The 23,595-nt window shown below is 38.9% G+C and overlaps 1 protein-coding gene across 2 annotated transcripts in view; it reads right to left on the bottom strand.

Moving 5' to 3' along the window:
* The window catches only part of IL1RL1 (interleukin 1 receptor like 1), a 40,184-nt gene that overhangs the window by 1,392 nt on the left and 15,197 nt on the right, over positions 1-23,595 (bottom strand). Inside the window, exons 2-10 of one of the 2 annotated variants that reach the window (XM_031008340.3) lie at positions 12,254-12,463; positions 11,531-11,741; positions 10,306-10,480; positions 9,750-9,912; positions 8,293-8,364; positions 7,412-7,553; positions 7,174-7,319; positions 2,494-2,640; positions 1,339-1,506 (exon numbers count right to left, since the gene is read on the bottom strand). In XM_031008340.3, coding sequence (XP_030864200.3) covers positions 1,339-1,506; positions 2,494-2,640; positions 7,174-7,319; positions 7,412-7,553; positions 8,293-8,364; positions 9,750-9,912; positions 10,306-10,480; positions 11,531-11,741; positions 12,254-12,314 — 1,285 coding nt within the window. In that variant the 5' untranslated portion in view covers positions 12,315-12,463. Of the gene's footprint in view, positions 1-1,338; positions 1,507-2,493; positions 2,641-6,830; positions 7,320-7,411; positions 7,554-8,292; positions 8,365-9,749; positions 9,913-10,305; positions 10,481-11,530; positions 11,742-12,253; positions 12,464-13,241; positions 13,323-23,595 lie in introns of those variants that run through there. The other variant, XM_055378370.2, reaches the window with a different exon arrangement.

The raw sequence follows: 23,595 nt of genomic DNA, 5'->3' as shown, positions 1-23,595 counted from the left end.
AAATGCAAGATAAGTTGCATGAGACTATAGACAGTACCTTAGTCAGTCATGAACTTTCCTAAGTGAAGAGTGAAGTTTGGTGTTGTTGGGTTTCATTTATTTTGGTTGAGGAAAGGTCAGAGGACATGCATTGACAGAGGGAAGTAGAAAACCATTCCAGATTAGTATGTTGTCACACATTGAAGGCAGCACAAGCTTGAGTGTGAGAGAGCTAGCATCTGGGTTTGGCTGAGGAGAAGTGTAACTAGAACTTAGGTGGATGGACTGAGAAAGAAGAGGTGAAGAGCTTGTGGCCAGATGTGGCACATTGTTGAGCTCACAAACAACAGGAGTCCCTGCAGGTTCTTGAGTACATTTGTAATATGAAAAGAGTGTTTGAGAGCATTACTCATTACTTCTACCTGCATGGGTGGCCAGTGGGAAAATGGGGGAAGAAGAGAGCCTTGAGAGAAGAAATGCATTAGATTCTCCTAAATTGTATCTTTCACAAGTCTCTTGAGCCGTTATTGAGGCTATTAGCATTCCCAGATATTCCAGGGTAAACCAAAGTCACCTGTTGTTCATACCTTTACATCTATAGGCATGTGAATTCCTCTTCTTAGTAAAATGAGTTTAAAATGTAAAACTGAACATTTACTTTATTATGCTGAGGCCCTTGATAGCTGAGCCCCAGTTATATTCCAAACCCTTCCTGGTCTGTGAGAAATTAGAGAAGAGTTCACAAGGAGGGTCCATAGGTACTGGACATAAATGTATGAAGGGAAGGGAAAAATAACTACTGCAAACACAGGAGTTGTGATAAAACTGTCAAAAGTATATAAAATTGGGTAGGAATATTAAGGAACAGAAGCTATAGTTCTTTTTGTTCTGGTGAGAATATAAATTTGCAAATGTTTCACCAACATAAAGGAAGTCATGAAGACTCTCTGAGTACTTTTAAGGTATTTCAGCTAGTGCCTATGGCTACCAGAACAAAATTCGTCAATTTTTAAGTCCTCTTTCAAATCTTATGGACAGAATTAAGAAGTGGCAGAGTTATCCTGGTGGGGGACCAAGGGAATAAAGTAGGGATGATGGTTTGCTAAGTCCTTGAAGCAAAGGACTCCTAACTCTGAATTCACACCACCAAAATTACTGTGAAGATCTCATCACCGGGACAATGATGGGAGAGGGATGATTGAAGGATAAGTGTCTGCTTCTGGATAAATATTTAAAGTTCTGGTCTTAAGGCCTGTGGTAGTAAATGCAATTCATTATCCAATGCAGGGATAAGGCCACCTAGTTCACAGCCTTTAATAAGCATGAATTTCTGTCCCTAATGTATGTCAATAGCTTTACCTTCTCCAGGTAGCATATCTCTCCCATAAATGCATAAGGTATAGCCACATTTATTTTCAAGAACATCAGGCAGAATCTGGTGAACAAAGTGCTCTACACGACTGGCCCCATCTGTACTGGATTTGTAGTTCCGTGGGTAGATAACATAAGCATCATAGAGCTTTCCATCTGAAAATGAAAACAAGAAGTACAACTTCTTACTTGATTCTAAAAATTCTCACTGGACTCTTCGAAGACATTCCTCTCCAAGTTTTATGGCTGTTGGTGAATGTATGTCATCCTCCAAAATATTCTAGACTCAAGAGATGTTGACGGCAAACCACTGCCACAAAACACTATCAGGAAATAACAGTCTTTATCCCAAAGTGTTTCTCCTTTTTACTGTCACAGACTAAATAACAAAAAAGTGGACAAGAACCTGTCCATCTCATCAATTTTGATTAATAATCTATGAATAAGGGGGCCTTCTGTGCTGAATAGACTTTGGTTTCATCTTTGGTTTCCCCATACTCCCCTGGGGAAGTGAAAAAATTTAAAGCTAATAGTAGCAAGGGCATAGAATTTTTTAAGGGATCTGAATTTTCCACAGATCAAACAATGAGCTCCTACTTCAGTCAACTGTTTGAAAAATGCAACATGTATCTGCCTCCAAATGAAAGCATGAAGTTTGCATCTAGCAGGCAGAACTGACTCCTTTCATGCACATGCTTGTGTGCCTGGGTTAGACTTTACAGATCAGGGTTTCAGGTAGAACACACATGCATTCCGATGGACCTTTCTAACCTGCTCACATCTGGAAAACAGGAACAATTTTGCTACTGTGTTTAACTTCATAATGTCTTACCAATACATTATGAAATTTACACCTTTCTGGGCTTGGGGCAGATTCTGTTATTGGGAACTCAGTAGGAATAGCAATCCTATCGGGGAAGAAAAGTGAGCTGTTGAGATGGATCTCAGGACCATGAGGATTTACATAGCAGGATGGAAAATGGCCTCTAAGAAAATCCAAAAACACAACTCACTGATAACAGATTAGCAAGCAAAATGGAATCTGGGTTTAGCAGCCTAGCTACTGAAAGATTAATAGACAAGTAACCAAGAGTTATTATGGGACTTTTTCTTTGGGAGAAAAACTTGGTATTTGCCACTTACCATTCCTAGTCTTGTAAGGTTTAGCTATGTCTCTCCAGAGCAGAGTGGCCTCAATCCAGAACATTTTTAGGATGATAACCAGGACATTGATTAGCATTAAAAATACACTACATACTGCAATTATGCAGTAGGTGCTATGATGATCAACTATTCAAAAGAAAGAAAAAGATTATTATTACTACTGACACAAGATATAATAAACTGATACATGGATGCTGGCTTCCCTTGGGAGTACAAGAATTTCACATAAGATATACCCACTGGGAATTTTCATGGCAGCTTTAAGTACCAGGACAGTCACATTTATTGAGCCTCTACAACACATCAGGCTAAGCATTATAGGGAATTCTCAAAGGCAAAAGAGGCAGAGAGACACTTGTCAACTTAACTAAGATGGGAGGCAAAAGCATGATTTTTGCTGGCAGAGGAGTTTAGAAGGAGAGCTTGCTCCATGCAGGACTGGGAAAGGGAGCCTTCCTGGAGGAGGAGGAGGCCTCTGAAAGATGAGTAGGATTCAGGGAGATGCAAAAAAGGAAATGCCCACCTGGGCAGAGAGAATACCATAAGCCTAAGTGCAGAGAGGAAGTGTGTTTTCTGAGGAAGTGGAATAACCCAGTTTGGGGAATTGGTGGAAGATATGATTAGGAAGTTTGGTCAGGGCCAGGTTCTGTCCAGACTTGAAATGCCAACTAAGGCAGATTGCCTTATTCTGAAGGTCACAGGAGCATTGGAGACTTGAGTGGTTTTCCCAAGAGATTAATCTGATGGTAGCAGAAAGTTTGTTTCTGTGGAAAGAAACTATGGGCACTCAGAGAAGAATGGAGTGTGGTACTTGGGTTGCAAGATGCAGAGTGTTGTAACTCATGCAATAATGAGAAAGGAACGGACAAGGTGCTGTCAGGGCATTATGCAGAAGGCATCAACAGGTCTGAGAGACTTGTTGCCTCTAAGGGCTTGGCAGTGTGGGAGGTGGAAGAAGAAGCGAGAGTCACCTAAGTGGCTAAAGCATCTTTGATAAAGAATTCAAAAGTCAAATTACTAAGTTCTAGGTCCTACTCATAGCCCATACTTCTCTCATGGTGAACATTACTCAACCAACCCAGAACTTTTTCCTAGTACTCCTTGCTTCACAAAATGCAGATGCAACATGCATATGCACTGATGAATGTGAGAAGAATCTCAAATGAGATTTGCTGATATGGTTCCTTTCCATCTTAAGTCTCCATGCATGGGCTCCCAGTTTTAAGGTAGAAAAATCACTGGCCCATATTCACGAATTCCTCCACAACATCGAATAGTTTATCAGTTCTCTCAGTGACCAGCAGTATGGAATCAAGGATTATCAAGGTGATATGACACAAAATTGGGGGGAAAAAGTGAAAATTGACAAAGAGCTTACTGTCATCAGGTTAAATAATGAAAACTCCGTAAGTAAATCATTTCAACAGGATTCCTTTCCAGGTCACTCTCTCTCTAAAAACCCCAGCTGGATGCACAGAGGAATGTGTACTTCCTGTGGGGATTGCTGGGAAGTAACCTTGCCATTGGCTGGATGCTTCCAAGTAGAGGAAAGAAGTTGATCCAAGACATCAGAGGAAGTCTTCATAAGTGTGAATTATTTTATAAAAGTATAAGTAATTCAGGTATGTGATGACGAAACATTACTTTCTGTATACACATATAACTAGGAAAATGCTGGCTGTGTTTGAATCCTGGCTCCATAACTGTAGTATTTGGCAAGTTATTCAACTTTCTTTGTCTTTCACTTTGAAGTATTGAGAAAATAAATGAGAAAGTTAAATGTAAAATAAGTAGATGAGTCCTTGTACATAGGAAATAATGAATAAATGTGTATTATTATTATTATGAGCATCAAATATGTATTTAGTAGTAGTTAATAAAATGGAGACATAGGCCTTTCAAGTTTTTGTTCTCTTAAATTCAAGAAATGCTATAATTTCAGAAATAAAAAAGAATTCATCATGACAACTCAATAGCAGTAGTAATAATTTGTGTTTAATTTATACAGTTGCTGAAACAGAGTGTAACCATGTTGATTTAAAGAAAAACAGGTGAAATACAAATAAGCTAGAAGGAGCAAAATCATTAAACACCTGTAACACGAAGATAATTCAAACACATAGGTAACCAGGGACATTGATCAATGACAATGTAGCAAAGCAGGAGGACACAAGGGCAGTGTGGGTGGGCAGGCTGGATGGATGGCTGCAGGGTCTACTGGGCCCACCACCACCCCAAGCATGGCCCTCACATAGCACCTTGATGGGGTCCACAGCCTTCCTGGGGTGCCACACTTATCACTGGCAGACACCAGAGACCCACAGAACACTACGGCACTTATAGCCATCTACATGAGTTATGATTCTGTTTATTTTATGAAAAACTTACAAATCAGGGGTTAAAGTCAAAATTAAAACAAGAAAATCCCCACATACCACCTCAGGCAGAGACCTGCCACGATTACACCATATTGGGGGCCCGCTGTCCCCACACCCCTATCCTTTCTCCTCCTGTTGTGCCTCTCTGTGTGTATCTGGATGAATCCTAACCATACCACACACATGGGTGGGAACTCAGGGTTTAACACTTTCTTTGGCTATTTGACAAGCACATTAAACAATTTCTACATGGTTGTACAGCCCCTGAGGAGTGATGAGTCTAAAAATATATTTCTCTCTTTCCTTCCTTTTATACGGGATACAATGCTTCACATAGCAAACAGGATGTCTTTGCCTGGATATGTGAAGAACAAGTGAGGAAACTGACAAGTGCTCAGGAGTGAAATGCTTGGAAAGCTGTTTTCCAAGACAACATTGCATTCAGAGACACACCAAGGGAGTGGGGAGAAGGATCAGTCCACCTCTGTGGGAGGAGCACTTCATCTCTGATGTTTCACATTGTCTGGGCATAGTGATGATAAAAAGCACAATGACTTGTAGACAGCTTTATCACTGTTTTGAAAACTCTGTAGACAACATATCCCCTTCTTGCCTGCACCCAGGAAGGATCACTCTCTCCACCCTGCTTTGGCTATTTGTGATGCCACCAATTATTTATATGTAAAAAAGGATGTTACATTTTTAGAACATTATATAGCGTCTGAAATTAACCCAATAAAGATTCATCAGTTTCATGTTGTCCTTTTATTGTGTCAAATTATAATGGTATCGTTAAAATCCTGCTAGATTCAGAAAAAACTGTAGGGAAGCAATAAACAATTCAACTTTCCAAATGATGAGGAAAGTTATTGAATTTACCAAACATAAATATAAAAATAGTATTTTGTTGTACAATTAAGACTTATAGCTAGAGAAGTAGAAATGTACACAAAAAAACATTTGGTATCAATAATTTGGTTGTGCATTCATTTATTCTGTCAACAAATATTTAGCTGAGCACTGGCTAGCTGCCAGGTATTGCACTAAGGACCCAAAGATGGACGAGATGATGTCCCTGCCCTCACGGAGCTTGCGGTCGTGTTGAGCAGACTGTCAAACAGATTTAGGTAAGGCAATGTGACCAGTGCTATGATACAAACAGGATGCTACAAGAGTACTTGGAAAGTGTGTATACTGCAAACTGAGGGCCAAGAAAGGCTCCCTGGAATAGGTGGTACCTGAATTACATGGTGAATAACAGATGCAATAAAGAAATGGGCTGAGCTACCAGACTTCCCATGTGTTCCATGTACCTTAAATACTTTATAAAGTTTAACAATGATAATGTGTGTGATATGGTTTGGGTCTGTGTTCCTGCCCAAATCTCATGCTGAATGGTAATCCCCAGTATTCGAGGTGGAGCCTGGTGGGAGGTGATTGGATCATGGGGGTGAGTTCATCATGAATGGTTTAGCACCATCCCCTTGATGCTGTCCTTGCAATAGTGAGTGACTTCTCATGAGATCTGGCTGTTTAAGTGTGGCACCTCTCTCTCGCTCCTGCTTTTACTGTTTGAAGTGCCTGCCTTTGCTTTGCCTTCTGCCATGAGTAAAGCTCCTGAGGTGTCCCCAGAAGCAGATGCCGCCATGCTTCCCATACAGCCTGCAGAACCGTGAGCCAATTAAACCTCTTTTCATATAAATCACCCAGTCTCAGGTATTTCTTTATATCAATGCAAGTATGGCCTAACAAATGTCTTATTATAAAGTAGCACCTAGGATTTTCTCACTGAAATGGCAGTAGTTTGATACTTCCCCTTCTTGTTCACTTTACCACCCTCGCTAACAAAATGAGTGTTCATTATGACCAGAAAAAGGTATAGAAGGGACCATGCTTACAACATGTAATACAAGTTATAAAAGAGCACAAAAGAACACGTTCAGTTTACGGTTGTTGGTGCATTTTCTTTCACATACAGTGAGACAGAGGGAGTTCATAAAGTTAGAAAGCAAGGATGACCAAAGAAGCAGCTGAGTGTTCTAGACAAACCAACGATAGGAGGGAGTGGGGGAGGACGAGCAATTTAAGCAGCAGAGAGGCTCCCAGCAAACAGGAACAGTCTACAAAGACCAGATAGCAAACAACATCCCAAAGAAGAGAAGCACATTTTAGGGCACAGGCCATTCCCATTGTCTTGATGGATCTCTTGGAACCACACTCCATTCTGCTCACACTTGCTAGAGAAAGTTCAGGTGACCAAAGTCTCAGAAACACTCCTTACTTGGATTTTTCCTACTTAGTCTTACGGTGTGCCTTCTCAAGCCATGCAAATTCAGGGCCAGACAGTCGTACTGCAGCAATAAATCCTCTTCCTTCACGTCAGCTATTCTTAAAACCATGTCTAGACAAGCCAGCCCATTGCTGAAACTAAGAAAGCAACCTGTTACTTTTAATGCCTACTTTGCAGGTGCAAACCATGTGCAAGGGGAAGAGGATGGTTCTCTTCAATATAAAAATACCTTTGATTTTGCCCTTCCTCTTGTTGAATTCTTGGTTCACCAAAGTCTGTAATTTTTGTTCCATTAAGCTGCCACAGGACGGCAGCCAAGAACTGAGTGCCTTTTCCAAAACAAGCAGAGCAAGTTAGGTTTGCGTTTTTTCCTAGAGGGGAGTAAGGACATTCACCAATAAAATTAACTTCTGCGACTGGCATTTTATCCCATTTAATGTAAAAAAAACCTTACTGAACACTTAGTATGCACCCCACCAGGACCTCCCTCCCTCATCTCTAGCACCTTCCTCTTTCTATGTCCTCTCTTGCCTCCTCCCTGCTTCCATTACCTTCATTCACCCAGCTGGGTTTGAAGCTCAGCTCCCACTATGTTCTCATCTGCATGGGAAACTAACAAGGCCAATGATTGTGTCTTCACCAACCCCACATTATAAAGGATTTCTAGTAAAAGGATTGCCCTCTACTAGAAATTAGAGTTTCTTTCCAACTGCCCTCTTCCACGTCTTTCTACAGAACTCTCTTCATCTCTCCATAAGCTACTTTGAAGATAAACATGTTTTACCGGATCTGGCTACCATTGCCCAGAATGAACACCCTGCAGGTCTCCATCCCAAGCTCTGGGATAGAGATGAAGACGAAATTAGATGCATACATGAAAACATCATGAATTACAAAGTACAATAAACAAATGTAAACACTGCAATTGCTGTGTCCCTGTTCCCAATATTAGCAAATGCTTGGGGCAGGTGCTTCCAGGGATGTCACCTCACTTACTCCTCAGGGTTCCTTATGCTAATTGCCTGACCCCTGCTAAGGGAATTCAGAACAGGGGTCATATGGAAGGATTTTTCCAGGCAATATTTACAGCATTCTGATAAATTTTCTTACCAATTTCCACTTCCTTTATTTCATTGTGTGCAGGGGCTCCGATTACTGGAAACAGAGAAAAGCCTTGCTCATCTTAAAGACAAAAAGAAATATAAGTATTAGGAGAGCATTGAATGCTAGTCAATATAAAGCTTGTATTTTCATGTTTCTATTCTATTTCATAGCAATGTTTTTCAAGTTCTTCTGACAATAACCCATAATGACAAACACACACACACACACACACACACACACACACACGAAACAGAAAGGCACTTAAATAAAACTTTCTTTTATTACCTATGATGCTCTTTAATATCTTTATTCTGTGATATCACTTAAACAAATGCAGGTCCAACCCATAAAACTAATTACATGACCTAGTAGTTGTTAGAAAACTACTCTTCTACAGAATAAGAATAAGACTACAGAGAAGATTTCAAAAGACCCATGAAAATAATAAATGGATGAGTCCACAGATTTGCTCGCAGTTCTCCACTAGGGTGGCCCATCCTCAGTGAAATCTTCCCCGTATGGAATTCTGACTCCTGTGACCACTAAGGCTGAAAGACGGGCAGTGCTTGTGGAGCACTGCTGCAATCCTCCATCCCTTCATGCTCATTTATTTAATGACAGTGTGATTAAGGACCACTGTAAGGGTTGATATTAAACAGAAAGAGGCACTGATAGAAATGTGGTCTGGTGATGCTTATTTTACAGCGGTGGAGTATTGAAAAACTCCAAAAATTTGTCTCCAATATTGCTTTGCCCTGAAAAAACTGTCAAACGTAAAGGGGCTATTACATCTACGTCTGTAGATCGACTTGTGCTAAGGAGACCCCAATCCTTTGTAGATTGATAAGCTATGATTGTGAAATCTTTCCCTTAAATAAGCTTTTATAAAATTTAAAATAACTTGGAAAACACATTTTTAGAATGAAGTGACCTACTCAAGGCCACTGATGATGTTGAAAGTATTGCAAACAAAGATTAAAAACCACTCGACAACATTTATGTACACCATAGTATACCATCACAAAGCCTCTCATTAAACTTTGAATCCAATGAGTATTACTAAAGATTAAGTTCTTTTTTAATTTGCAGAAACTCTGACACCAAACTAGAAAAAAAAAAAAAAGCTGGTTTTGCTCTCCAAATAGTTGTATTGCCATTCAAAAAAAGTAAGTTAAGTTAGCATTCAGATTGCTTTATCTTTGGAAAATTAAGTCACAAAAAAAGAATAAAGAACAGATGTGGCTTTGAATTAGTAATGTAATTTCCCCCTGAAATTTCTTAAATCTTGATAGTGTGTTCAGAAAACCTCTTTGCGTCATAGTTCAGAATGTATAAGATAAGATGGAGCAGGAGGAAGTAAAGGGAGGAGGGAGAAGTGCAAGAAACCCAACCAGAAGGGCACCACTGTTCCCACTTCGACTTCTTTCACATAGTATTCTATCTCATTAATGTCAGTAGCTTACCCTTGACCGTGAAGGACCTGGTCGCCGTCACACTATAATTGGCTCCATTTTCATTGTGTATAAATTTACAGGTGTAATCACCTGCGTCCTCAGTCATCACATTATCAATGACCAAAAATGACTTGTGCGCCCTGTACCTTGATCCTTGAAGAGCCTGACAATTCTGAAATAAGAAATTCCATTTCCTTCTCAGTAATTCTTCACTTTTATTTATTTATCTGTTGACAGAATGTTTGTTGCCTAGGCTGGAGTGAGTGGTGCAATCTGGGCTCGCTGTAACCTCTGCCTTCTATGTTCAAGTGATTTTCATACCTCAGCCTCCCAAGCTGCTGGGATTACAGGTGTGTGCCACCACACCCAGCAGATTTTTATATTTTTAGTAGAGATGGGATTTCCTCATTTTGGCCAGGCTGGTCTCGAACTCCTGGCCTCAAGTGATCTGCCTGCCTTGGCCTCCCAAAGTGCTGGGATTACAGGCATGAGCCACTGTGCCCGGCCACTTGTGTCTATTTTAATTGTGTAATTTTCATCTATTTCCTTCCAAATTTCTTCTTACCTTAAACCACTCAAGAGGTGCTGTCCAATTGTAGAGGTCAATGGTAGGACAATAAATTTTGGAAGTTTTTTCTGATCCAGATACTGTTGAATACATCAAATAATCTGGAACATAGCAATCTGATTGTTTTTTATATATGGTGACATTCGCATATCCAGTCCTATTGAATGTGGGACTGTTAAAGTAAGTCAGACAATTAAAACAGTCACTTAGCATTGTGAAATAACTTAATCTACATTCAGCCTTTACTTAATATTGCTTTTCTTCTTAAAAACCATCAATATACATAATGGTTATTTTCTTATTTAAAAATAAACATTAAAATCTAGAGTTTAAATACTTTTTTGTTACACTTGAGCTAAAAACATAGCCCCCATAGTAGCCCTAACAATGACTTCTTCACCATTTATTCATACACTACATCTGCTGTAATGCTGTAATCCCAGTGTAATAAAGATAATTACTATTTATTCAGAGTTTACTCTGTACCAGTGATGATGATGAGCACTTTTCACACATTACCTTAGTTCATTTTCACAATAATGCCTTGAGATGAAATATATTATTACATTATATGCATTTTACAGAGAAAGAAACTGAAGGGCAGAGAAGTAACTTGCTGGCATCGCACAGTTAACTAGTGGCAGAGCATGAATTTGACACTTGTCTAGTTTCAGACCTAGGTCCTTAACTAATACATCCTGCTTTTTGATTTAATTCATTTGACATTTTTTGTATGCCAAATACAACCACAAAATCAAAACATTTAACAATTTGTGAACAAAAGTAATTAATTTTTAGGCACACAATCTCATCAGCCTTCTGTGGCTTAACTTGAAGGTTAAAAGCCCCTTTTCACCTACTAGAGGCCCCCTGAGATGGAAAACATCCAGATTACTATTTTCTGTGCTAGTTTGTTCTTAATTCCAGCCAAAAGTAAGCAATTGCTCTCAGTTATCTTGGTCACTAGGAAAGCTAGGTTTTTCTCTAAGTCAGCTACAAATCAATCCCTGCATTTGTAAATCCAAATAGCTCAGAATGAGCTAGACCTCAACCTGATAGTATTCCTAGAAGTTTATCCAAATCACTTTTATTCAAATCACTTTATAAATTTAACTGTTCCAGAAAGGACTAGGGAAGGAGTGAAAGCAAGGGCAGCTCAGGCAATCAACCATTGAAGAAAGGGGAGCAGGGTGAAAGAAGATGGGAGCTTTCTGCATAATACCTTCTGACAATACAGATATAAATACCAGAATCAGCAACTTCAGCTGGTAGAAACTTAAGAAGTTGGCCTGAGGCAAACACACGATTTCTTTCCTGAGTGGGAATACTTTTGTTTGTTTGTGAGTAATACCAATCCACGGTGTAACTAGGTTTTCCTTGTCTAGGACATCTTACAATTAAAGCCTCATTTTCCAGGCCCCATGATTGTTTAACTGCAAATAAAAGATATAAAGACAATCCTGAAATGATCAAATGAAAAGATCATAATTCTTATACTCTCAATATTTTCTTCTAGGATTAAATTTAGAAGCCGGTCATATACTGTGATACCTTGGGAAAGAATAAGTAACTGATTAAGATCTCTTACGAAACGTTAATGAATTAATTTGGAGCTAAATCCCCCACAGTTATCCAATGGAAAAGCAGCCTTATCTATCTAAACAAACTGTGTGTCAGTCAGTAAACATCCACAACACTTCCCATGTGCAGGCACCACATTAAATTCTGCTGCATTTGAATACGTAAAGCCAAACTGATGATATATTCACTACAAAGAATTTATTCTGATAGATTTGTAATGAAAAATGACTGTACAAAAGCAATATATTTTTCAGTTTACAATTCAACTGGAACAACTGGAAGCAAACTGCTTAAAACAAGGTAAATGTTCTTGAAATTATTTAATTTATAAAAATTTAAATTATACTTAGAAGGCAATACTTACTAAACTTTGCTGCTGTGGAATACATGAGAATTGTGAGAATTGCTAAGATCCAAAACCCCATTCTGTTTATCAATCAAGAGCAAGTATTGGTAACTGGTTGTTGAGATTACTCCAGATGAGTCACTGGCATATGACAGTGAAGGTCACCACACATGAGGCAGTTGGTGATACTCTTCAAGACTGAGTTGGGAAGAGTAGCCTATATCTCAACTGAAAAATAAATCAGACAAAACCATAAACAGAATTTTTATCAGCCATGATTTTTACTTTCTCAGCACCACCCAGGAGAATGAATCACTCAACACATATTTATTAAGTGCAAAGAGATGTAACAGCAGGTTTCAGATATGCAAGCATTGCACTTATTCCTATGGAAGTTTTGGGTCATATAGCTCTCACAATGATCATGCTATTTCACAATTATCATGCTACTTCGCAGTTATATTTCACCAGTCTCATGAGAATGTCCTGAAAGAAATTAAATTAAGAAGAAAAGAATATGAGTTTCTATTTTTGAAAAAAAAAAACATAAAATTCAGTAGACTTTAGAAAATAAAATGTGTCATGTGAAACCACAGACATCCACACAGGCTGGTGGCAGCATGCTTACAAAAATAACCCACAAACAGACACATGTGCAAGTAGTCATCACAAAGCAACTAAGGAGTAGCAAAATCAGAACTAGACTAAAGCATTAGCCAAGTGATTGTCCTATTCTCAACCCCAAACCCTCAAACTTTTGTTCCTGACTCAGCTTGTTCCCAGGAGTCACCAAAGGCTTTCTAAGAGTAGTTGAAGGTCTATGAACAATAATAAATACATTTATTTTTTATTTCAGAAAAATAATCTTTACTTTCTTACTTCTTTTCTTAAAATATAAGGGGAAGAATAGAACCAACATAGAAATTTACTAACATAAGGGTAAACACAATCATGAATTATGAAGACTTTTCTTATTACAAATTTTAGATAAGTAATTGATGCTTACCCAAACTGAAAGACAGAGGGGATGAACTTGGAGTCAGTGACGGAGCTAAGAATAGTTTCCAGTCTTTGTAGGTCCCTCCTCATAGACTACTCACTCTCGTCTATTTTAAAGGGGAGACACTCCTCCCATCCTGAAATTTGATTTGTGGCCAAATCTATGACTTGTTCAAAAATGCTGGTGCATCATGTACTAAGAATTCTTGATGTTGACAAATAAATATTTAAACATAAAAACAACATTGAGTAATCCCTTGAGAGGAAATAATTGAATCATTTCCTCCTATTTTAGAATCAACTTCTCAGGCTGATTAATAACTAATGCTTATTGCCTGTGCCCCGATATTAGGACACTTTCAGTTCTAAATGGTCTTGACATCGGGGACCTGGAGGCTGCCTTTCCAGATATTCCTTGACTCCTCATTTGGCAGACACCACTCAGGAAAGCTCCGCCAGCCTTGGCAGCATTGGTGCCAGGAGTTTCAAAAGCAAAGGTGTGGGAGAGGAAATGCGAAGTAAGCAGCACTTTCTGGAACTTAGAAATTCTCTGTCTAGGGTCCAGAATGTGACTCCACCCCATCCCAAAACAGATTTCAGCTCCTTGGATTTAAGTCCCAGTAGGCCTCTCTGCCTGGATGAAGAAAAAAAAAAAAAAAGGAGTTTTTCTAGAGTGCATAGAGTGCACAGAAAGAGAAGGAGGCTGTGACTAAGAAGCTTCCCTCAAGGGGAGTGACAAAGGAAACCATAACCCTGAACTCTAGGGCTCCAGGTAAAAAAAACTTGAAAAGCAAAATTTGATTTTAGCTATGCATAGTTGCGATGACCCTATCATGAGTAAACTCAACCTACATTTATAAGTCATCACATCTCAGAAGGATTCAGGAACTAATTCCAGACCAATATAATAATATAATGATAATAGCTAACTTTTCTTTAGAATGTCCTCTATGCCAGACACAGTCTAAGTGATTTACATGTATTAATTCCTTCATTCTCACACTCACCCAATGAGGCAGGCGCTATTATTATGATGCCCATTTTACAGACAAGGACACTGAGGCACAGAGAGATTAAGCAACTTGCCCATGTCACTTCACATTAAGGGGTGAAGTCAGAATTTGAACTCAAGAAGGCTGGCTCTGAAGACTAGACTAATCACAGAATCCAACTGCCACTGCTTGTGGAAGGTTCAGAAAGGAGGAGCTGCAAAAGGGAGAGTTATCAGTACGTTTTTTGAGCCAGCATCTTTGCTCCCCATGGGGGCTGGGACTACTCTTGAATCTCTTATCTGTCAGGGGTTTAGTCAGCCTTTTGGCCTGTGGAGTGGCTCTGAGGAAGAGATACACAGTCCTTTGACCGCGGGAAGATTGACCACAAGAATGTTCACCGTGAATTAGAGGAATTAGGTCTGCACATTATTATTCTTGACCTACTTGTGGAAGTCCGTTTTATCAGGATATTATTGCAGTTTGGGTGTGAGATCACAGCCAGAAGCCAGCGAGTCTGCAACGCTGCCTGCGATTCCCCAAGTGCTGAATAGGGTTTGTTCAATAAAATAACACAAACTCGGAATTCTTTTACATTTGGTATCCCAAAACATCTTTTTAAAACATGTATTAAGTTGGAGCATTCATTCTTAAACTAGGCCACGTAAGCATTAGTTTCTCAGTTTAAAAAATAAAGCTTCCATCAATTTTAACATCATAATGATGAAATTCTGCAGGAGTATTTATTAAAGTTGAACTCTTCCTATAAAATAATTCAGTTGTTCATTTGACAATTAAGACCTTTCATTCAAAGTACAATACTCTGTGGTACTTATCATTAACATCACTCAAATTTTATAGTTACAAATAAAAACCCAAGGATAAGACTGTTAAAGTAATTTGACAAAGTTCACCCAGTTGTGGCTGGGGTTGAAACCAGACTTGCTGAACTTCATAGTCAAGCTTTTCTTCCCCCCAATGTCAACTAAAAAAGAGAACATTCTCTATACCAGAGATTAGGGTGGTAAAGCTTTTCTTTTTATAATTTGGACTGGGTTATTAAAATAAGCTAGTCTATAATTTCTTCTTTGAAAAGAACTAAATTATTTTGGCTTTTCACTATTCAGGCACCATTCAACATAACAGAGAGTAGTTTATAGCAACTTAAGACAAACTGCAAAAAGGCAAGGGCTTCTAATACATGAATAAAGCAAGGCATTTTAAGCACCCATAAATTTCTGCCAACTTAATCAGAAATCTTCCAGTGTCTGCTTGTTTCTCTGGCAAACACCCACTTTTTTAAGACTTCTCATAACTACTCTCCCTTTTCAGATTAATCTCATAGAATCTAACCTCATTGAACCAGCTTTTTCTTAATTTTGTTACAGTTTTGAAATCCTGTATGTGCCTATTTATAATCTACTTCACTTACATAACCACTAAAAAAACAAAAAACAAAAGAACAAACAAAACCTTATGTTTTGAGGGCAACAACTAACTGCTGGCATATGGAATGTGACACTCAAATACTTCCGAACTTAGAAGGTATCTTTCAAGGCTTCTTCATTTGCCTTAGCAGATATCACACTGAAATGTAAAATGTAAATGTCCTAACACACTCCAGAGCTGGCCATGTGTGGCCTGCTCTTACTGTAAACCGGTGTCAAAAGACAGGGAACTTGGTTACATTAATCTTACATGAATTTCAGTGAGTCAGGCTCTCATTCAGTGACTCTCACAATAAGCCGGGGATGGATTTTTTTTTCCCCCTCATTTCACTAGAGGACATCTGGGTATCATTTTTATTCTGTTTTTAAATTTTTTTTTATTGATGAAAATGTTTGCAGGACCTGCAGTTGATGGGGCAGAACAAGCATGCCCCTAGATGGCCTAGCCTGGGCCTCTGGAGAGTATGCTGGGCCCCCCAGCTCCATTAGCTGTGTAGCCGTGGGCAAAGTGCTTGTCTCTGGGATCCTTCTTGCCCATACTCCAAACTCTAGGCCCACTCAAGCCTCCACTCCTTCCCTTCAAACTCCTTCTTGCTTCACCCAATCCTCCCCTCCAAAAACCAGAAGACCCGTCTGAATGGCTATTATCAAAAACCCAAAAAACTGCAGATGTTGGCATGGATGTGGAGAAAAGGGAATGCTTATAAATTGTTGCTGGGAATGTCAATTAGTTCAATCTCTAAGGAAAACAGTACGAAGATTTCTCAATGAACCAAAAGTAAAACTACCATTCAACCCAGAAATCTCACTACTTTTCTAAGGAAAAGAAATTAGTATATAAAAAAGACACCTCTCCACCTCTACTAGTATGTTCACTGCAGCACTGTTCACAATAGGAAAGTCATGGATCCAACTTAAGTGTCCATCAACAGTTGACTAGATAAAGAAAATGTTGTACCTACGCACCACGGATTACTATTCAGCCATAAAAAGAATGAGATTATGTCCTTTGCTACATGGATGGAGCTGGAGACCATTATCTTAAGTGAACCAGTTAAGAAACAGAAAACCAAATACCACATGTTCTTACTCATATGTGGGAGCTAAACCATGGGTATGCATGGACATAAAGATGGAAATAATAGACACTGGGGACTCCAAAAGTAGGGAGGGTAGGGGGTGATGAATGAAAAATTACCTACTGGGTACAATATTCACAATTTGGGTAAGACCAGTCCCCACCAGTAATGCAATATACCTTTGTAACAAACAAGTACATGTACCTTAGAATCTAAAATTTAAAAGAACAAACAAACAAAAACAGAAGAAACCATCATATATTCAAGGAACAAGTGGAATTCACAAAAGCTTCATGTCTCCAGAACAGAACTTCTGATCTCCTCCAGCCTCCTTGCCTCCCTTGCCCCAAAGAAAATTCAGCATCTCCCATTGTCTTCTAATTGTAATGATGACAACTCCATGCTGAATGTTGGCTCAGAACAAGACTCCATTTATTGTTGACTCTTCTCTTCCTCACATATTGGACATGCAATCCATCAGGACAACTTATGGTTTCATCTTCAAAGGACATCCTACCTGCAATTGCATCTCTCCATTCTCAATGCCACCATCCTTGTCCAAGCCATTATGGTCTCTCACTTGGATTTTAATAACTGCTTCTAAATTGCTATCCCTGCTTCCACTTGTACCCTCTTAAGTATATTCCTAAAACAGACACTCTGGAGATTCTGTTAGAACCTAGGTCAAATCAAGGGGGCCTCCAAAGTCTTCCACCTCACCTAGAGGAAAAGCCAACATCTTTACAGAAGCTAGGAGGTACCACACGATGGAACACCACCAATCACCTCTCTGACCCCTCCCCTCCAACCCCGTATCCTCATTGCTGTTCCTTGAAGGCACTAGGCAGACATTGTTCCTTCTGCCTGGACAGCTTCTTCCTGTTACCCACCTCCTCCAAGAGCTAACTTACCTCCTCCAAGTGAGCACTCAAACTGTACATTCTCTGTGAGACTTAGCCTAACTACTCAATTTTCTGTTCTTTTTTTGCTTCTGATTTTTAAAAATTGCGCTGAAATTTACATAACATAAAATTAACTATTTTGAAGTGCACAATTTAGTGACATTTGGTACATTCACAATGTGGTACAACCACTAACTCTATCTAGTTTCAAAACATTTTCACCATCCCCAAGTATAACCCCATACCCATTAACATGAAGTCCCCATTCTTCCATTTCCACCACAAACCCATAGCCACCACCAATCTGCTTTCTGATTCTATGGGTTTATCTATTCGGAATATTTCCTATAAATGGAGTCACACAATAAGTGCCCTTTGTGACTGCCTTATTTCACTTAGCATAATCTTTCCAAGTTTTGCTCATGTTGTAGCATGGGTCTGTACTTTATTGCTTCTAATGACTGAATAATATTCCACTGTGTGTACCTACCACACTTTGTTTATCCATTCATCCCTTAATGGGCATCTGGGTTGCTTCTAGCTATTGACTATTTTGAATAATGCTGCTATTAGTGTCCAAGTATTTGTTTGAGTTCCTGACCAATCGATTTTGAATTGCAATGTCTCCTCTCCCAATCCCCATCTCCTTAACCTGGTCCAATCTTTTTCTAAGGCATTCATCACTGTCTAACATTCTACTTATGCATCATGTTTATTATTTTCTGTTTTATCCATGGGAATATGACCTCCAGAAGGCAAGATTATTTTTGTGAGTTTTGTTTATTGATATAGCTCATGTGCCTGGAAGAGCACCAAGTAGGTGCTCAGAAATGTTTACTTATTATCATTATCATTATTATTTCTGAGGCAAGGTCTCACTCTTTCACCCAGGATGGAGTGCAGTGGTGTGATCATGTCTCACTGCAGCCTCCACCTCCCAGGCTCAGGTGATCCTCCCACCTCAGCCTCCAGAGTAGCTGGGACTACATGCACACATCACCATGCCCAGCTAATTTTTGTATTTTTCGTAGAGATGGGGTTTCACCATATTGCCAAGGCTGGTCTCAAACATCTGGGCTCAAGAGATCCACCAACCTTGACCTCCCAAAGTGCTGGGATTACAGGCTTGAGTCACCATGCCCAGCCTCAGAAATATTTATTGAATGAACCAGTACAGATGACCAGGGGATGGAATTTGGGATTCAAAAAATAAAGCTTTTATATATGGATCTAAACAGGAGCAGTCTACCTTTTACCATGCTCTTACATGTCTACCCCGAATATCTGTCTTATTTCTTTTATCTCATCGGAAGATGAGACCTGAGTCACCCTTCGGAGGTCCCATGGGAACTCCTGGGCCGAGAAGAGATGGAGCATAGAGAGCCAGAAGAAGCTCTGTGGACTGCAGACACTCAGGAAAAAGAAATGGGCTCGTGGCCATGTGAAAAACAGCCAGCAGTCTTAACAGTTTGCACATGTGAAATGACTAAATCATCATTAAGATCCCTTCAAGACTAATATTTTAGACCATTGTGTAATTTCTCACATACTAATTCCACAGACTTTATTGCTATGGTCTGCATTTGTCATCATTTATTTAGTTCATATACATCTTCTTTTGTCCTGAGGTCAGTGTAACTTATTCTCCCAGCAGCAGAATCTGCTTCTAAAGCTTCTATGGAAATCTAAAGTCTGCATGGCAAATTAAATTACTGGGAATACCCAAGACATGGTTAAAGAATAAGAACAAAGTCAGAGAACTTACACAACCTGACCTTAAGACTTAATATAAAAGCTACCATAGTGAAAACAGTGTGGTATGGGCATAAAGACAGACATGTTGATCAAAGAAGACAGAGTCCAGAAGTAGACTCAAAAATATATAGTAAATTGATGTTTGATTAAAGTGCCAACATAAGTTTATTGTGAAAAACACTGCCTTCGACACATAATGATAGAAAAATTGACTCTCTATGTGAAAAAGCTCTACCTCACATTATACAGAAAAATAAAATAAAAATGGATTGTATTACATAACAGAACATCTTAAACCTGAATTAGGAACATATTTTTTAAATGGATACAAAAATCACTAATCATGAAAGAAAAATAAATCATAGCTGGGACTTTATTAAAATTAGAAACTTTTCTTCTTCAAAGACATCATTAGAATTTGAATAGACTAAGCCACAGACCAGACAAAATACTCATAATTTGCACATCAGATGAAAGACTTGTATCTATACTTCATAAATAACTCTTACAAGTTCATATCAAAAAGATAAAATAGCCCAATTTTTAAAATGAGGAAAAGACTTGTACTGATATTTCACAAAAGAAAATATATCTATGTTCAATAAGCACAGGACAAAGTGCACAAAGTTACTAGTTATTAGATAAATGTAAACAATTAAAATCACAATGAGATTCTATTTCTTCTTTTTATTATACTTTAAGTTTTAGGGTACATGTGCACAACGTTCAGGTTTTTTACATATGTATACATGTGCCATGTTGGTGTATTGCACCCATTAACTTGTCATTTAGGATTAGGTATATCGCCTAATGCTATGCCTCCCCCCTCCCCCCACCCCACAACAGGCCGTGGTGTGTGATGTTCCCCTTCCTGTGTCCATGTGTTCTCATTGTCCAATTCCCATCTATGAGTGAGAACATGTGGTGTTTGGTTTTTTCTCCTTGCGATAGTTTGCTGAGAATGATGGTTTCCAGCTTGATCCATGTCCCTACAAAGGACATGAACTCATCATTTTTTTATGGCTGCATAGTATTCCATGGTGTACATGTACCACATTTTCTTAATCCAGTCTATCATTGTTGGACATTTGGCTTGGTTCCAAGTCTTTGCTATTGTGAATAGTGCCACAATAAACATACATGTGCATGTGTCTTTGTAGCAGCATGATTTATAATCCTTTGGGTATATACCCAGTAATGGGATGGCTGAGTCAAATGGTAATTCTAGTTCTAGATCCCTGAGGAATCACCACACTGACTTCCACAGTGGTTGAACTAGTTTACAGTCCCACCAACAGTGTAAAAGTGTTCCTATTTCTCCACATCCTCTCCAGCACCTGTTGTTTCCTGGCTTTTTAATGATCACCATTCTAACTGGTGTGAGATGGTATCTCATTGTGGTTTTGATTTGCATTTCTCTGATGGCCAGTGATGATGAGCAATTTTTCACGTGTCTTTTGGCTGCATAAATGTCTTATTTTGAGAAGTGTCTGTTCATATCCTTTGCCCACTTTTTGATGGGGTTGTTTGTTTTTTTCTTGTAAATTTGTTTGAGTTCATTGTAGATTCTGGATATTAGCCTTTGTCAGATGAGTAGATTGCAAAAATTTTCTCCCATTCTGTAGGTTGCCTATTCACTCTGATGGCAGTTTCTTTTGCTGTGCAGAAGCTCTTTAGTTTAATTAGATCCCATTTGTCAATTTTGTCTTTTGTTGCCATTGCTTTTGATGTTTTAGACATGAAGTCCTTGCCCATGCCTATGCCCTGAATGGTATTGCCTAGGTTTTCTTCTAGGGTTTTTATGGTTTTAGGTCTAACATTTAAGTCTTTAATCCATCTTGAATTAATTTTTGTATAAGGTGTAAGGAAGGGATCCAGTTTCAGCTTTCTGCATATGGCTAGCCAGATATCCCAGCACCCTTTGTTAAATAGGGAATCCTTTCCCCATTTCTTGTTTTTGTCAGGTTTGTCAAAGATCAGATAGTTGTAGACATGCAGCATTATTTCTGAGGGCTCTGTTCTGTTCCATTGATCTATATCTCTGTTTTGGTACCAGTACCATGCTGTTTTGGTTACTGTAGCCTTGTAGTATAGTTTGAAGTCAGGTAGCGTGATGCCTCCAGCTTTGTTCTTTTGACTTAGGATTGACTTGGCAATGTGGGCTCTTTTTTGGTTCTGTGTGAACTTTAAAGTAGTTTTTTCCAATTCTGTGAAGAAAGTCATTGGTAGCTTGATGGGGATGGCATTGAATCTATAAATTACCTTGGGCAGTATGGCCATTTTCATGATATTGAGTCTTCCTACCTATGAGCATGGAATGTTCTTCCATTTGTTTGTATCCTCTTTTATTTCCTTGAGCAGTGGTTTCTAGTTCTCCTTGAAGAGGTCCTTCACATCCCTTGTAATTTGGATTCCTAGGTATTTCATTCTCTTTGAAGCAATTGTGAACGGGAGTTCACTCATGATTTGGCTCTCTGTTTGTCTGTTATTGGTGTGTAAGAATGCTTGTGATTTTTGCACATTGATTTTGTATCCTGAGACTTTGCTGAAGTTGCCTATCAGCTTAAGGAGATTTTGGGCTGAGACGATGGGGTTTTCTAGATATACAATCATGTCATCTGCAAACAGGGACAATTTGACTTCATCTTTTCCTAATTGAATACCCTTTATTTCCTTCTCCTGCCTGATTGCCCTGGCCAGAACTTCCAACAGTATGTTGAATAGGAGTGGTGAGAGAGGGCATCCCTGTCTCATGCCAGTTTTCAAAGGGAATGCTTCCAGTTTTTGCCCATTCAGTATGATATTGGCAGTGGGTTTGTCATAGATAGCTCTTATTATTTTGAGATACATCCCATCAATACCTAATTTATTCAGAGTTTTTAGCATAAAGCGTTGTTGAATTTTGTCAAAGGCCTTTTCTGCATCTATTGAGATAATCATGTGGTTTTTTTCATTGGTTCTGTTTATATGCTGGATTATGTTTATCGATTTGTGTATATTGAACCAGCCTTGCATCCCAGAGATGAAGCCCACTTGATCATGGTGGATAAGCTTTTTGATGTGCTGCTGGATTCGGTTTGCCAGTATTTTATTGAGGACTTTTGCATCAATATTCATCAGGGATATTGGTCTAAAACTCTCTTTTTTTGTTGCGTCTCTGCCAGGCTTTGGTATCAGGATGATGCTGGCCTCATAAAATGCGTTAGGGAGGATTCCCTCTTCTTCTATTGATTGGAATAGTTTCAGAAGGAATGGTAACAGCTCCTCCTTGTACCTCTGGTAGAATTCGGCTGTGAATCCATCTGGTCCTGGACTTTTTTTGGTTGGTAAGCTATTAATTATTGCCTCAATTTCAGAGCCTGTTATTGGGTCTATTCAGAGACTCAACTTCTTCCTGGTTTAGTCTTGGGAGAGTGTATGTGAACAGGAATTTATCCATTTCTTGTAGATTTTCTAGTTTATTTGCATAGAGGTGTTTGTAGTATTCTCTGATGGTAGTTTGTATTTCTATGGGATCAGTGGTGATATCGCCTTTGTCATTTTTTATTGCGTCTATTTGATTCTTCTCTCTTTTCTTCTTTATTAGTCTTGCTAGCGGTCTATCAATTTTGTTGATCTTTTCAAAAAACCAGCTCCTGTATTCATTGATTTTTTGAAGGTTTTTTTGCGTCTCTATTTCCTTCAGTTCTGCTCTGATCTTAGTTATTTCTTGCCTTCTGCTAACTTTTGAATGTGTTTGCTCTTGCTTCTCTAGTTCTTTTAATTGTGATGTTAGGGTGTCAATTTTAGATCTTTCCTGCTTTCTCTTGTGGGCATTTAGTGCTATAAATTTCCCTGTACACACTGCTTTAAATGTGTCCCAGAGATTCTGGTATGTTGTGTCTTTGTTCTCGTTGGTTTCAAAGAACATCTTTATTTCTGCCTTCATTTCGTTATGTACCCAGTAGTCATTCAGGAGCAGGTTGTTCAGTTTCCATGTAGTTGAGCGGTTTTCAGTGAGTTTATTAATCCTGAGTTCTAGTTTGATTGCACTGTGGTCTGAGAGACAGTTTGTTATAATTTCTGTTCTTTTACATTTGCTGAGGAGTGCTTTATTTCCAACTATGTGGTCAATTTTGGAATAGGTGTGGTGTGGTGCTGAAAAAAATGTATATTCTGTTGATTTTGGGTGGAGAGTTCTGTAGATGT

The sequence above is a fragment of the Gorilla gorilla genome, chromosome 12 (assembly GCF_029281585.2).
Source record: "Gorilla gorilla gorilla isolate KB3781 chromosome 12, NHGRI_mGorGor1-v2.1_pri, whole genome shotgun sequence".
NCBI classification, from domain to species: Eukaryota; Metazoa; Chordata; class Mammalia; order Primates; family Hominidae; genus Gorilla; species Gorilla gorilla.
This window is presented reverse-complemented; position numbering and strand designations above follow the sequence as displayed.